Raw genomic sequence first — 15,866 nt, forward strand, 5'->3', positions numbered from 1 at the left:
AAAAAACCCACCCAAAAAAGCTAAGAAGATGTCAAAACAACAACAGGTAGTAGTGACCGACGAAACCGCACTCTGCCAAGACGATACTTTCCACCATTCTGGAGTTGTGCAGCCCTCCACCGGTGGAGTAATCCAACCAGAATTCGGTATGCCGATAATACCAGACACGCCGTCGCCCGCCAACCAGGTCACCATCATGGGACAGGTGGTTGACGTAGCAAAACTGAAGATGCTCCTAGACCTAATTGGGAGTACGACAGCTAACACTGTCACGCCGACGGGAGCCGCGGAAACCGTCCAGGAGACCAGGGCCCAAAACGTGACTCCAAGAAATTTAAACGGAGCGCTGGGAGAAGCCGACCCTACCAAGACGCCGGAGGAGCCCAAAGTGGTCGTGGTAAACATAAGTCCTTCTCGCACTCGGGAGAGGACAGCGTCGCCGCAGCACCGACGAGGCACACCCCGGAGGAACCAGAGAAGTCCGACTCAGGAGAGTCGGAGAAGAAGCCCGAGTCGAAGGAGGAGTCCCTCCCGCTACGAGGAGAGGAGCCGGACTAGGAATGCGAGGAGCCGATCGCCGCGTGTCATTCGACACGTGGTCAGACAGCCCCTCAGTACTTACGTCCTTGACACCGCCGTGCCGACTAAACTGAAGTTGCCGGCAATCACATACAAAGGGGATAGTGATCCAACCGACCACGCCGAGGCTTTTGAGTCTTACATGTCGGTATGGGAGCAGCCCGATGAGGTCTGGTGCCGAGTCTTCCCAACAACTCTGCATGGGTTGGCTCAAAGTTGGTACAAGGGGCTTCCCGACGGCTCGATAGATTGTTTCGCCGACCTAAGGGACGCCTTCGTAGCCCAATACTCTTGCAACAAAAGAAAGGCCGTGGAGACATCGGACCTCCTAACGATCAAACAGGAGGAGGGCGAGTCTCTACGAAGCTATGTAAAGAGGTTCGACGGCAAGGTTCAGCAGATTCGGGAGATCAACCCCGAACTGGCGGCTTTCGCACTGATGAAAGGCCTCCCGAAGGGAAACTTGAAGGACGAGCTCATTAAGTACGGGGGCTTGGGCCTAGACGCCGCTAGGAAGATGGCCGACCAGGCCATCAAGGTGGAAGACTATCACAAGACATGGGTAGGCCCCAGCGAGGCCGAGCCCTCAGAAAAGAAGAGCCGCCGGGATGACAACCCGGATGAGAGACGCCGTGACAATAACGGGTCACGGTCTGATGAGAAACGCCGTGACAATAACAGGTCACGGTCTGATAGATCTGCCAGGAAGCAGGACTCGGCGGGCGCCGGGGGGAGTTCGGGAACGTTTTACCAAAGGCATTACCATGATAAAACCCCTCTAGTCGCATCGGCCGCCAAGTCTTCGCCCGAGCGAGAACGAGGGCCGAAGTGGGAACGGCCTCCCAAGCCAAAAGGAGACGGTGACACGAGCCGATCTTGTGAGTACCACGGTTGCACCGAGCCACCTCATCGACAAATCGCCGCATCGAAGAATGCCATTGAAGAGCTAATCCGGAAGGGGAGCCTCGACAAGTATGTGGCCAAAGGCCGGAAGACGACGCGGCGGCTACGATAAGAAATCCGTTTTTCAACGGATATGAGTGATCCATGTGGTCATCGGGGGAAACGAGAACGGTGGGTCGGCTCATGGGCACAAACGGCACCTAAACGAGTCAGTATCGGGCCATCAACTTTGTGCCCAACACGGCGATCGCCCCGACATTCCCGATATGACTATTGGGAGGAAGGACTACGAGGGAGTCATCGCCCCTCACGGCCCGACCCACTCGTAGTCAACTTGGACATATCCAACCACCTGGTGAAGAGGTGCCCGATTGACACAGCGCCTACACAAACATCATGTTAGGGAGTGCTTCCTTAGCCTCGATGCCCCGAAAGTCAAGGACTTAAGCCCCCGCACCAATCCACCGTACGACTTCTCGGGGCTGGCCGGTACCCCCAGGTGCAATCGGGACCGCCGCAATAATGCTCGGCGAGGGGAATGCGGCTAAGAATGTCCTAGCTGAGTTCGTCGTCATTGACGGCTCGTCCGCCTACAACGTCCTCATAGGCCGAGTCACTCTGAGCGAGGCCGACGCGGTAATGTCCATCCGAGCCCTGACACTGATGTATATCTCGGACCGGGGGGAAGCGCATAAACTCGTCTCCAAGGACGAGAAGGACGAGGTGGTCAACGTTCAGGTATCTGCCAGAGGATGCAACATGCAATCCCTCAAAGTGGCAAAGCAATCAGAGAGGGGGAAAAGCTCATCCTTACAACAGGAGGGCGACCTCATGGACGCGACTGACGGCTGACAGGGAAGGAGCGCCACTGAAAAGGCATTAGGGGACTAGTTGACCTTGTGTAGCGGCGGAGGTGTCCGAAATGGCTGTGGACACCCCGACGCATTTTTTTTATATCTAATGTAAAAATCGGCCAAGTCTCCCAACAAAACGTTCTTTTTCCCATAGTCACTAGAAAGAGGTCGATGTCGGCTCACACTGTCGATTCGACAAGAGCGGCAGTCGTTATGAAGAAAGAGGTCGATGTCGGCTCACACTGTCGATTCGACAAGAGCGGCAGTCGTTATGAAGAAGGAGGTCGACGCCGTCTCACACTGTCATACCGACAAGAGCGGCAGTCGTTATGAAGAAAGAGGTCGATGCCGGCTCACACTGTCGATTCGACAAGAGCGGCAGTCGTTATGAAGAAAGAGGTCGATGCCGGCTCACACTGTCGATTCGACAAAAGCGGCAGTCGTTATGAAGAAGGAGGTCGATGCCGGCTCACACTGTCGATTCGACAAGAGCGGCAGTCGTTATGAAGAAATAAGCGTCGTCGCAGTCACCCCAAATAGTAGACGCTTCGGCAGTCACTTAAAGTGGTAGACGCTACGTAACACGCTATCAAGAAACAGACGCCAGCTCACACTGTCCTCCCGACAAGAGCGGTGGTCTCCATGAAGAAATGTAGCGATGTGGCAGTCACCCCAAATAGTAGACGCTTCGGCAGTCACTTAAAGTGGTAGACGCCGCGTAACACGCTATCCAGGAACAGATGCCGGCTCACACTGTCATAGACAAGAGCGGTGGTCTCCATGAAGAAATGTAGCGTTGTGGCAGTCACCCCAAATAGTAGACGCTTCGGCAGTCACTTAAAGTGGTAGACGTCGCGTAACACGCTATCCAGAAACAGACGCCGACTCATACTGTCGTACCGACAAGAGCGGCAGTCTCCATCAGAAAGCAGACACCGCAACAGACGCGGCCAGCGCAGTTGATAAAACAACCAAAATGCCTTAGAAGCATTAAACACAGTTGAGATACACACTCTAGAACTTCCTCGGCCAAGCCGAAGCGGAAACAAAAAGAGGCGTTCAATTAATAACGTAAGAGAACAACTCAGACAAAAACGAGAAAAGACCTCGGCCAAGCCAGAGGCAAGGTGGAAACACTAAATACAGTTGAGACGCTCAACTTCTAAAAACGCAAGTAAAGGAAAGAGGGTAAAGACCTCGGCCATGCCGAAGGCAAAAGAAACGAACTTTTATTAATAATTACAGGTTACAGGTGAAAAGAATGCAGGCGACGGCCGTCCCCATTGGGATAAGCCAAAACACAACCTACCAAAGTTGTACAAAATACAAGGAAAGAAAAGCAAAAATTACAAGTGTCATTTGAAGCGCCAAAAGATGGCAGAGAGGAAGGGCTTAATAATTGGCTCCCGAACAGCTGAAGGAGATCTGCTGTAAACTTGTTCTCATCAAGCAGCACATGGTAGTATGTGAGGAGCTGAAGCAGATCTGCTGTAAACTTGTTCTCATCAAGCAGCCCATGGTATTATGTGAGGAGCTGAACCTATCTGAGGCGTCGGGTGAGCCTGGTGACGACCGCCCGCCTCCCTATGCCTGTCGCTGCTCACCATCGGCAGCGGTAGCCGCATCTTCTTCAATAGGCAACCCAGCAGCTTTCCTAGCAGCCTCAGCTTTGGCCTCGGCGTCATCAGCCGCCCTCATTCTCTCAGCTTCCTCCTTGGCCGCCTTAGCCTTCTCAGCAAGAGCAGCTTTCTCCGCGGCCGCCTCCTTCTCCATCTTCGCTCTCACCGCCTCCTTGGCCTTCTCCGCCACGTCTTTCTCCTTAGCCTCGAGCTTGTCGTCAAGCAGCTCGTCAAATTTGCCCCACGGAAAGGAACCATCAAGAGGGAAAAGCTCCCCGATCACTTCCCTAGCAGCTCCTTCGGCCAAGTCCCGGAATTCAGCGCACAGATTGGGGAGCATGACGGTTTGGAGCATCTCAATGTCCTCCTCCTTCTGCTTGATGATGGCCTCTTTGCCCCGAATCACCTCCGCCTGGGCCTTAAACAGGCCCTTGGATTCGTTCCTCTGCTGGAGATAGAGGTCGGCACGCCCCTGAACAAGGTTACACTTCTCCCAGACCGCGACTTCAGCTGCCGCAGCCTCGGCCTTGGCTCTCTCAGCAAGGACCTCCTTTTCAGCGTCCTCCCTGAGTTTTCTCTCAGCCAAGAGCGCCTTCTCAGCATCTCCCCTAAACTTCCGCTCATTGAGGAGATCCAGCTTCGCCGACGCAGCCACCTGCTTAGTGGCATTACGCTCATAAACAGCTCGAGCCACGGCCTTCTCCTGCTCCATGAGACGAGCACCGGTAACCACGTTCCACCTCGCCGCCTCCTTAATCGCCTTCGTGCCTTCCTCTATAAGGTGGGAGACGGAAGCCTTCGGGATGAGGGGACGGTGGTGACACTTTGACCACCGACTGCGCAAACTGGGAGAGGAAGCCTTCTGGGATGAAGAACTGACGGTGGCGCCTTGATCACCGACCTGCGCAGAGATCCCCTCCACTTGCTGCCCAATGAGAGCAAGAGCCGACGGCGGCTGGTCTACAAAAATTTAATAAAGACATCAGTATCAACGTGTATCGACATATCAGAAAGCCTGGCTAAATTTGAGCCACGGGATAGATAGGTACCATGCTTGGCCTTCTTGGCCGGAGGAGGCACTTCCTCGCCGGTGACAGAGGTGTCTTCTTCCTCTTACGGATGAGGGGAGATCCCTCCGCATCAGAGTCCCCCTCATCAGGAATATCAACAATCTCCACCTTCTTAGGGGGGGATAGGAGGTGGAACCGGGGTCGACGCCGTTTTCCGCGTCCGACGCACTACACCGCTAACGACCTTCGCCTGGGCCTCCTCCCTGCTCAAGCCCTTCAGCCGCTGCTCCATAAGATCATTCGGCGACGTCCTACGGTCGTGGGCTAGAGCCTTGGGATGCAAGTTAGCAACGGTTCCATCTTTGTGCAGCCCCATTCTCCGGAGAATATCCTCAGACAAGTCCGTTCCAAAGTGGTCTGCGAAAAAAACAAAGCAAGAGTTAAGTAGAGGAAATAAATCGAAATTCGAGAAACAAGAACATTGAGAGCGGCGATGGGCCTCACACCGACCCCACTCACCCTGTGCTAGGGCCGGTATGAGGCCGACATGGCAGAGCGGCTCATCCCTGAAGGATGATGCGCGTTGGGAATCCATCTTTTCGGCACCCCACTCTTGTCCACCTCAAAGAGCCTCATTGCCAACCTCTCATCCTCCTTGAGATAGACACTGCTGGCGGCATCCATTTTGAGCTTCTTCCGGAAACCCATCGTCGTGCTCGCCGAGTCTCACACCGCAAGTTAACACGGTCTTTGGAAAGAGCGAGGGCAGCGGATAGTCATCCGGCACCTTAACGTACACCCACCGGCCTTGCCAATCCTTGCAAGAAGAAAGTTTGTCAACATGAGAGACATAACCCGGCTCCATTTGCACACTTGTGCCATCCGACGCGGCCGGAGAATGGTTTGAGATGGTGAAGCCGGCGGAATAAATTCACCGTTGGGGCCTCTCCCTTGAAGAGACAGAGCCGGACAAAGCCGATTATGGTCCTCATAGCCAACGGGTGCAGTTGGGCAACGGCAACGTTCATGGCTCTAATAATGGCCATAACGTACCCATTCGGACGGAAACCGGAGCCCATACTCCAAATGCCGCATATATACGCCGGTGTGGCCTGGTGGAGGGCAACAGACGGCTCGACCCTCCTCGGGGATAACAATTTTGTATCCCCTACCGAAGAAAAAATGGCCCTCGAAAAATTTCGCTTTGAACAATGGCGAGCTTATGAAGTCCAAGCACGGTCAAGACGGACCTTACGGGCGTCGCCGTGATCCAGACGCATCTTGTCTCCCCTCATTAGGACGAGACCTCTCCGCATCGTCACCAAAGTCATCACCCAAATCACCAAAGGAATCAGAGTCCTCCCATTCCTCAAGAATTTGAGGATCAACTTCAGGAGAAGGAGACCTAGGGCCCCCCGACGCGGGTTTACTAGGTCCAGCATCAGCAGAAGAAATGTTCACAACAAATTACTAGCAAGATAAAAAGAATTTATTTGTTTACCTCGAAGAAAAACGCTCGCCGGATCAAAAACTCTGAAGATTGGAAGAAAAGGAAGCCCTTGAAAGTTTAGAAAGATGAGGATTTTGAAGAAAATTTGAGAAAATAAATTTGGTGGCCAAAATCACGGAAGAACTGCCCTATTTATAGGGAAAAGCCCATGAAGAAGGACCAATTAGGGCACAGCCCATGAAGCGTCAACCAATCAACGAGCGGACACGTGTCAGACATGCAACCACGGAATGTCAATCGTTGTAACAGTTGAATGTCAATCAATGCAATAGTGACCAAGCGTCTTCAACACGCCCATTCACATCTCTTCGCCTATTCACCTTCCTCAACAAATTCCTAGATACTGCTCTCCGCCGCCACCCGATCAACCAAGCTAGGAAGCGGCCGGGGCAATCAAAAACAACCGGCACTCTCGTACTGGTCTCGGCCGGCGTCACATTCTTTTCCACATCGGATGCCCTTTACGCATCCATGTGGAGGGGGGATATATGGTGCGGCCTAACAAGAACCACGCCGATGCATCGAAGGAGCCGATGCGGAAAAATTTTGCAAAAATACTTACGAGAATATCGCTCAACATACATCGGAGCCATACCACGGCATAGACTACGCTGGGGGCAAATTGATGGGGCATATTCTCGCACCGACGACGACAAGTCAACATATTGAGCAAGGTCAAAGATATCCACAACAAAGTCAACAACTTAGACAGTCTAGCCGATGCATACCATCGGCTTTGTCACCTAGGTCTCGGCGGACAACTAGCAGTAGGGACACATGTCCGCGTACTCATATCCAAGACCCCTCGGCCGACTGCCACAGGCCCATCGGCCGAGGGTAGAACGTCTTTCCACCGCTTTAGCCACTTGGCCACTACGTGACAAAAGGTAAAAGCCTATAAATACTCCTCAACCTTCATTGAGGAAAGGATCCACAAATTGACCTAATAACCACTATTCATCTGGTAATATCTTCCTTATCTCTCTACAATACACTCTTAGCCAAGTTACAACAACTTCTCTCTAAGTTTACTGACTTGAGCGTCGGAGTGAGTACGCTCGGCCAAAGCCGAGCCCTCAGTTTGTTCATCGTTTCAGGAGACCGCAAGGAGGATTCAAGCAAGGACATCATTCTACGAGCCACGAGTGGTAACAAATATCTGCTCTGGATTTATACCCGGAACATTATTAAAATAAGGTTTTTTTAATAATTATTTTATTATTAAATATTATAAAAGTTATATAAAATTGAATTTTTAATTGTGTTTGTAATTTTAAGTAATAAAAGAAATTATTTTTTAATTAATTTTTGCAAATATAATATATAAATATTAATATTTTAATAGAAATTTTGATTTACCTCCTGATCCAACGGGTCGACCCGTTTGGTTTGGGTCGGGTCTCGACCCTAAAATAATAGGTTATTTCGGGTTCGGGTCAAACAGGTCGTCGGATTGAAATTTTCAGGTCTTGACCCTGAAAAAATGGGTCAGGTCGGGTCAGAATTTGACAGGTCTATAATTAAAAGTAAAAAGTTAGTTATAAGATAAAAGAGTTTTACAAACTATCTGTGTATGTAAAACCGTATTGCGAGGTCCTGGGTTCGATTCCCTAGATGAACACTTTCCTGGGGACCTGACGCCCGGAGAGGGAATAATCCCCGCGGGAAAGAACTCACATGGTACAGGCGCCAGCGGTGGTGGGGTCAGATCGGGAGGATCCAACCTCCTCGTCACCAAAAAAAAAAAAAAAAAAAAAAAAAAAAAAAAAAAAAAAAACCGTTTTACATAAGAATTTGTATTTAATTACTCCCTCTGTCTCGGTCATTTGTTATTCTTTTCCATTTTGGGATATCTCGGTCATTTGTTGTCCTTTCTATTTTAAGAGTGAACTTGATGAGTAATTTGATCATTCTCATTTAATTTATTCAACTTGTCATTTAGTTATTGGCATTCTCCTCTTTCGTTGGTCTTTGTGCCAAAACCACATGACAACAATTGACCGGGGAAGTATAAAACAATGTGGTGTCAACTAATTAAGCTTAATATTCAAATTTGCGAGCCAATTCAAACGACGTTTCAAAAACAACAAATAAAAAACGTTGCTCTTTTTTTCCATACATGGCTTCTCAGCTCAACTGAAAGTTACAAAACCCTCACAAAATGTCAACCACCGTCATCGACGCGGCCTCAACACCTCTACTAACATCCACCGGAGAAACCTCACATCGCTCGCGAAGAGAAGTCATACGCGACGAAACAGCAAGGTTTCTCCATCAAGTAAGCGGCCGTCAATTACTCTCGGAACAATCAATGCGCGTCCGTGAGACGGTTGTACAACAACTCGACGAACGACGTAGTCACTGGGCCTATTCAACTCCAATTGTCATCCTTGACCTTCTTTGGAACACGTTGTTAGTATTATCCGCCATAATTGTAATGATCGCGAGTAAGAACGAGGTGGCCGAGGTTCCGGTGAGGTGGTGGATTGTTGGATATGGAATTCAGTGTGTTGTTCATATGATTTGTGTGTGTGTTGAATATTTCCGATTGAGGAATTTGAGGAATGCTAGGGTTGGGTCGATTTTGTCGAGTAATTGGAGTTTTGGGTTGGGGTCTGGGTCGGATTTAAATTTGAATGTGGAGTCAGGTTCGGGTTTTGGTTTGGGTTCGAATCTTGAAAGTAATTTGAATTCGAGCACGTATATGAGCTCGAGCGCAAGCGATGGTGTGCGTGCGGATATTATTGAATTTGTTACCCAACGCATACAGAATGAGGATGATACGAGGTATTCTATGATTATTTAATTTTGCGGATTTTGTTGAATTTTGTTTTGTACTCCCTCCATTCCGCTAGATAATTTAGTTAGGGGTGTTCATCGGTCCGGGACCGGACCGGACCGGACCAAAGTTTGTGGACCGAAGACCAAATAAGGGTAAAATGTTGGACCGTGGACCGGACCATATTTTTATTGGTCCTGTCCGGTCAGGACCAAAAAAAATGCATGGACCGGACCGGATCGGCCCATATGGACCAAACAATGGATTGGGTTCTTTTCTTTATTATTTCTACGATGAATTTAATTTAGATTAGGGAGTTAGGGTTTAGTTTTTTAATCCGTATGATAGTAGAATATGTCAAAAAAAATACATAACAAAATACTATTGTCATATTAAAAGAAATATTTGTTAATTATACATTTTTAATGATTTTCGTTACATAAGTTTGGTCCACGGTCCGGTCCGCGGTCCATTCGGTTTGGTCCAGGACCGGACCAAAGACCAAACTAACGTAAATAGGTGGACCGTGGACCGGACCAAATAAAGTATGGTCCGGTCTGATCCGGACCAAATTACACGGTCCGGTCCGGTCTTTGGTCCGGACCGTCGAATGAACACCCCTAAATTTAGTTTCAGCGCAAATGCAAATGCGTCCATAATAGGAAATATGGATATTATCTGGTGTACCCTCAACTTTTTCATTTTCTATGATATACCCCTCTTTTCATGCAAAAAACCTTTGACCGTCAATAACTCTTAGCTACAAGTTCAGAATACGATAAAACAATTTTTCCAAATTGACCGTCTTTAAGAGATCTTCAGTTTGAAAAAGAATTCACCGACGTCTCAACTCGTAGTCGGGAATTATGGTCGGTCAAAGTTTATTCGTTAAAAAATGTTTGACCAACCATAACTACCGACTACGAGTTGAAAAGGCGGTGATTTTTTTTTCAAATTGAAGGCCTTGACAAGATAATTGGTTTGAAAAAAAAAATTACCGTTTACTGAACAGGTAACAAAGAATTACTGTTGGTCAAAGTTTTTTTGTGAAAAACGAGGGGTACACCTTAGAAAACGAAAAAGTTCAGGGGTACACAAGCTAGTATAATCAAAGGTTTTGGTTGAGATGGTTCATCTATCATGACATCAGAGCCAGTATGATCAAAGGTCACAGGTTCAAATCCTAGCAGCCTTCAATAACTCACGAACTGTTCTTTATAATTACTTTGGCAGTTTTGCAAAGAAGGTTGAATCATTAATCACAAAGTCGTCCTTTATTTGGTGGATCGTTGGAATGTACTGGTTTTCGTCTGGTGGGCAAAAGTTAGCAGATGATGCACCAATGCTATACTGGTAATCTCGTCATCTGAACACTGAATCGTCTTCTGCGCACCCATTCTTTGGTTACTCACAACACCTTTGTGTTTTGCAGGCTGACAGCAGTATTCTTGGTGTTTGATGTGTTATTTGTGGTGATGTGTGTCCTCGTGGCGTGCACGATTGGCATTGCAGTCTGCTGTTTTCTCCCCTGCATAATTGCATTTCTATATACTGTGTCAGATCAGGTCGGTTTCTTGTATTTCGTATTCATTAGCTATTTTCCGGCCTGTGAACGTCTACAAATGTGTGTGGTTGTTTTGACAAATAGGAAGGAGCAAGCAAAGCGGAAATTGAGAGACTGAAAAAGTATACATTCAGAAAGGTTAGCAATGAAACCGGGAAACCAGGTGAAGAAATCCAAGAATTATCTAGCGGAATTATGACCGAATGCAACACCAACAACCCTACTGTGCTAGATGTTTCTGCAGAGGATGCTGTAAGCCTTTCTATTTGTAAGATAAACCTGGACTACCTTGTTTGGCCGTATCTTTGAATCTCGTGAAACATTATTTGATTGCAGGTATGTTCCATCTGCCTCGGTGACTATGAGAATGGTAGCGAAATACGTGAACTTCCATGCCATCACCATTTCCACAGTGAATGCATCGACAAATGGCTACCCATGAAACCTACCTGTCCTCTCTGCAAAGGAAACATACTCGAAACAGAAAATAGTAGCAACCTCAGTATTCAAGTCTAGAGATCGACTTCACTCTTCCATTTTTTCGGTCTGTCTTTTTTGTACAGTCTTACCCTCTCTCAGTCGAGATCCTCTTCTGTATATTTCCTGGTTTTGGCCGAGTTGGCATCAATAATTCTTATATTCTCTCGAATACCAGTACGCTGTACATTTTTTTCTGTAAGCAGTTATTTATTTTCTAAGTCTTAATTATTCAAAGAAAAAGATCATTATTCGCTATATAACAGTATGCAGAGCTCGGTTCTTAAGCATTACAGGAATACAATATAGAAGGTAGAGACGGAAAAGAAAACTCATAATTTCGATGCAGGAAGATGAAAGAATGTGGCATGTGCAGTATAAACCAGTTTTGCCGTCTCTTTCAGTTTCAGTTCAACTGATACAACACTTAAGTTTCTTCCGCTCCTCACCAGCGATGCATCAGCAATCAACACAGACTGTTCCACAACGAGTAACATATAAGTATATAACTGTCAAATGAAAATTGTATCGAGATTCACAGCAAACCCTGGATGTAACGGACTAACGGGTTTTAAAATCTAAACTCACATTGATAGTTGCAGCAGATAAGTAGGAAACACTCATTTCACCTAGAAACAGGCTCTTATCCTCTGGTACGACAGTTCGAGCACACGCTATGGCTAGCCGTTCTACCACGGCCGCTACTGCCCCTCCATTTAACCCATTGTAAATGTTCTAAGCAAAAGAAAAACCCAACATTAGTTTCAAAAGAATATAACAGGTAAACAAAAGAACGGAACGAATCTAATTTAATAACAAAGTCAAGCTGCAGTCAATGATTAAAAAAGTGAAATTATTCAAACCCGAGAAATAAAGTATAATTCTCCACCCGGGTTTACTTATCCAAATAAGGTACTCCATTGTAAATCCCGGGTGGCGAACTATACTTGAAAAAATTGTGGATACATGTGAGAGAGTAATATCAAGACTCGTTAAAAAGCGATAAAAGTAGGTAAGTACCACAAGGCAGGGTAAGACAGTGAAAGAGCAGGTGACATGGCCGCGAGAAATACTGTCGACAGTAAGAACACGTCCAAATAACCGTGAGTAAAAATCGTCTGAATTGACGAAATCAGGTAAACTAGTAGAAATACCAAGAACTTGAAAAAATTCAAGTGTTGATTCTTTATCAGCAATAACATCCCCTTCTTTTTTGGGCACCTCCATTTTTTCTCTCAATAAAACTATTGAAAACCGTCTTTCTAAAGTTTTTGTGTTTTTTTTTTTTATCTCTGTGTTTTTCTCTTTAGATTTGAGATTATAAAGACTACTGACACAACCAACCACACAAATACAATCAGCTCTTTTCAATAATACAAACTCCGTACGACTGTCTTTCAAGATTAAGCACATGTTATATGTGACATTTTCACATTTGGGTTGGTAAATAGACCCAGTGGCGGAGCCAGGATTTACGGTTGGGGGTGAAAAAATTTAGTGAGGGCGAATAAGTGATGTCATAAGATAACTTCAAAAAAAGTTTGAAACTTTTAACTAAAATTTGCGAGATTTTCATTTTCTAGCAGGGGCGCACCCTCCCCACAAATCCGCCACTGAATAGACCATTAACCAAATACACTGTACACAGCAAGACATTAACAAGCAAAAAACATAAACAGGCAAAGTGCAGTATCAGTAGTTCTGAAATCGGTTTTTAAGTAACGTTTCCTCATAAGTGCGAGTTTTATTAATGTTAGCAATATATGAGATATCAATCATGAAGCCGAAATAGGAACAATTAGAGAATGATGGCGTACCATAAGGTAGATAACTGAAAGAAAAACACGGTTTTGAATATAGCATTCGGGCCTATTGATCCAAATTTATGTTACTTCGACACATGATTAAACCGAATGACTAAAAAATCAAGAAAGTGTGAGGAAATCTCGGTTGAATGTCACATAGTCGGTATTTTAATCAAAAGTAAACAAGTAAGACGGAGGAAATTTCTTAAATAGAGCGCAAACTCGGATTTCCAACTTTGTCAAGCAGGCGGATCAACATGAACTGTAAACTGCTGTCGAAGCATCAACAGAGCTTCTTAATATCATTCAAATAAAAAAAGATCAATAATATTCAGTATATAACGATATGCTGAGCTCGGTTCTTAAGAATTACAGGCCGAATGATTTCAAGGTCTATATAAGAAGTACACATCCTATATTCTGCTTAGCATTCTTTTACAGCAGATAAAATTACAACCACAAGGCCAATGCAATATTCAGAGTTTTTTTTTTCAGAAATTCAACAGATGTACGAGGTAGAGACTGAAAATATTACTCATAATTTAGATGCAGGAAGATGAAAGAATGTGATATGGGCAGTGTAGACCAGCTTTGCCGTCTCTTTCATTTTGATTTCAATCGATACTACACTTAAGTTTCTTCCACTCCTCACCAGTGATGCATCAGCAATCAACTCTGCCTGTTAAAAAAGGAGTAATATACAACTGTCAAACGGAGCACATAATAAACTGCAACATTCATATCTCAAGGTAAGGTGTCCGATGTCCTGCAGGCTGCAGTCTTACTGCTTAATCGTTTACAGGTCACAACAAATGTAGCACAGACGGTCTACGTACAACAAGTTACAGTTAATAAACTCACATTGATACCTGCAGCAGATAGGTAGGAAACACTCATTTCGCCAAGAAACAGATTCTTATCCTCTGCTACGACAGTTCGAGCACACGCTATGGCTAACCGTTCTGCTGCCGCCGCTACTGCCCCTCCATGTAACCCATTGTAGAAGTTCTAAGCAAAAAAAAAAAGCATTAGTTTCACAACACTACCTCTTTTGAATAAAAACAAAATTAATGTAACAGAACTAAACAGCAATCATTAGTAGATAAAGCACCTTTTACAGATCAAGGAAAAATTACATGTACTTTTACTACTTAATTAACTACTCTCTTCGCCCGGTCAATTGTTGTCCTTTGGTTTGTCACAAAAACCAAGGAAAGTGGAGGGGGATATTTACTAAATGACAAGTGGAACAAATTGGATGTGAATGATCAAATTGCTCATTAAATTCATTCTTAAAATAGAAAGAATAACAATTAACCGAGACACCCTAAAATGGAAAAGGACAACAAATGACCGGGGCAGAGGGAGTATTAATTATGATTCTATGTCAAGTACTCCATCCGTCCCGGTCAATTGTTGCCCTTTGGTTTTGACACAAAGACCAAGATAAGAGAAGGGAACCAATTAGTAAATGACAAGTGAACTAAATTGAGAGTGAATAATCAAATTGCTCATCAAATTCATTATTAAAATAAAAAGGATAACAATCGTTGAGACACCCAAAATGAAATAAGACAACAAATGACCGAGAAAGAGGGAGTATATGATTCTAAGAAGCAAAATTACTCAAACCCAATTAGGAAAATGAGATAGCCTTATCGGATAATTGAGTTTCGGTACCAACCTCTTATATATCATAGTGTAGTCACTACATCATGTACATAAGAGTGCATATGTCAACTAACTTAGCTGGTCAAATCATGAGTGATAACACTCATGACCCGAGTTCAAACCCCATCAACATTAAAATCGCCCTTATAGCCCCCATAATTATCATCATTAAAATGGTAAGCCCTACCTAAAACACAGGTGATACCGAAACTTGGAATTACCCTGTAGCATACGGCATACCCCATAACTGTAACTATTCAATAGTAACTAATACTCACTCCGTCCCAATCATTTATTTATCACCGATTAAAATACCATTCACAACTAATAACAAAGTTAAATAAATGAAAATTTGGAGGAAAACAATAAAGGAGAGAAGTAAGTACAGCAAGGCAAGGTAAAACGGTGAAAGAGCAAGTGACGTGGCCGCGTGAGATAGTATCAACAGTAAGAGCGCGTCCGATTAACTGTGAGAAATAATCGTTGGAATTGATGAAATCGGGTAAATTAATGGAAATATTAAGACCATTAAAGAATTCAAGTGTTGATTCAACATCGGCGATCTTATTATCGTTAACATCCCCTTCCTTTTTGGTGTCCTCCATTAATTTTTTTGGGGGTTTGGGGTTTGTTTTTGCTCTTTAGATTTGGGGTTATAAAAGGTAAGTGACCCAAATGTGTCAGTATATCACCCTTAACATTTGGTAATGTACGGAGGCGGTATTCTTGATGCTACATCTCGCAATCATTTAACTACCTGACCCGCCTAATTAAATACAAGTAGTTGATATTGGGTTGTTTACCCTCTTCGTCCCGATCATTTGATTACTTGTACTTTTGTAAACGTACATCTGATAAATAGGTTATTCGAGCTCATTCAGAATCGGGTTATTTGGGTTTGTAAGTGTTCCGGGTGTAATTCCAGAGCAGTTATTTGTTACCACCCGTGCTTGTAGAATGACGTCTTTGATTGGAAACAAACTGAGGGCTCGGCTTTGGGCCGAGCGAACTCACTCCGACGCCCAAGTCAGTAAACTTAGAGAGATAAGTTGTTGTTACTTGGCGAAATGTATTTTGTAGAAAGATAAGGAAGAT

The 15,866-nt window shown here is 45.3% G+C and overlaps 3 protein-coding genes across 3 annotated transcripts; 1 reads left to right on the forward strand and 2 right to left on the reverse strand.

The window, feature by feature from the left end:
- The first annotated feature begins 8,540 nt into the window (after positions 1–8,540).
- LOC141587122 (E3 ubiquitin-protein ligase At4g11680-like) lies at positions 8,541–10,936 on the forward strand. Its single transcript, XM_074408552.1, has 3 exons — positions 8,541–9,262; positions 10,488–10,607; positions 10,687–10,936. The coding sequence occupies exons 1-3, from the start codon at positions 8,637–8,639 to the stop codon at positions 10,934–10,936; spliced, it is 996 nt and encodes a 331-aa protein (XP_074264653.1). The 5' UTR covers positions 8,541–8,636.
- A 568-nt stretch (positions 10,937–11,504) lies between these two features.
- Positions 11,505–13,253, reverse strand: LOC141586061 (uncharacterized). The gene is made up of 3 exons (XM_074407173.1): positions 12,316–13,253; positions 11,884–12,030; positions 11,505–11,771 (listed from the first exon to the last, which is right to left on the reverse strand). Exons 1-3 carry the CDS (start codon positions 12,706–12,708, stop codon positions 11,628–11,630), a joined length of 684 nt encoding a protein of 227 aa, XP_074263274.1. The 5' UTR covers positions 12,709–13,253; the 3' UTR covers positions 11,505–11,627.
- Positions 13,254–13,358: 105 nt separating this feature from the next.
- Positions 13,359–15,521, reverse strand: LOC141586062 (uncharacterized). Its single transcript, XM_074407174.1, has 3 exons — positions 15,158–15,521; positions 13,962–14,108; positions 13,359–13,779 (listed from the first exon to the last, which is right to left on the reverse strand). Exons 1-3 carry the CDS (start codon positions 15,374–15,376, stop codon positions 13,636–13,638), a joined length of 510 nt encoding a protein of 169 aa, XP_074263275.1. The 5' UTR covers positions 15,377–15,521; the 3' UTR covers positions 13,359–13,635.
- Between the last annotated feature and the right edge of the window lie 345 nt (positions 15,522–15,866).

The sequence above is a fragment of the Silene latifolia genome, chromosome 6 (genome assembly GCF_048544455.1).
Source record: "Silene latifolia isolate original U9 population chromosome 6, ASM4854445v1, whole genome shotgun sequence".
Taxonomy (NCBI): domain Eukaryota; kingdom Viridiplantae; phylum Streptophyta; class Magnoliopsida; order Caryophyllales; family Caryophyllaceae; genus Silene; species Silene latifolia.

Bases quoted from the DNA above. Each gene is read 5' to 3' on its own strand.
- LOC141587122 (XM_074408552.1), top strand. From the start codon at position 8,637: ATGTCAACCACCGTCATCGACGCGGCCTCAACACCTCTACTAACATCC. The intron at 9,263-10,487 runs GTATTCTATGAT...TTACTTTGGCAG, and splicing joins CAGAATGAGGATGATACGAG to TTTTGCAAAGAAGGTTGAAT. The intron at 10,608-10,686 runs GTAATCTCGTCA...TGTGTTTTGCAG, and splicing joins GATGCACCAATGCTATACTG to GCTGACAGCAGTATTCTTGG.
- LOC141586061 (XM_074407173.1), bottom strand. From the start codon at position 12,708: ATGTGCTTAATCTTGAAAGACAGTCGTACGGAGTTTGTATTATTGAAA. The intron at 12,031-12,315 runs GTACTTACCTAC...TCTTTTGCTTAG, and splicing joins CTGTCTTACCCTGCCTTGTG to AACATTTACAATGGGTTAAA. The intron at 11,772-11,883 runs GTGAGTTTAGAT...GTTGTGGAACAG, and splicing joins TATCTGCTGCAACTATCAAT to TCTGTGTTGATTGCTGATGC.
- LOC141586062 (XM_074407174.1), bottom strand. From the start codon at position 15,376: ATGGAGGACACCAAAAAGGAAGGGGATGTTAACGATAATAAGATCGCC. The intron at 14,109-15,157 runs GTACTTACTTCT...TTTTTTGCTTAG, and splicing joins CCGTTTTACCTTGCCTTGCT to AACTTCTACAATGGGTTACA. The intron at 13,780-13,961 runs GTGAGTTTATTA...CTTTTTTAACAG, and splicing joins TATCTGCTGCAGGTATCAAT to GCAGAGTTGATTGCTGATGC.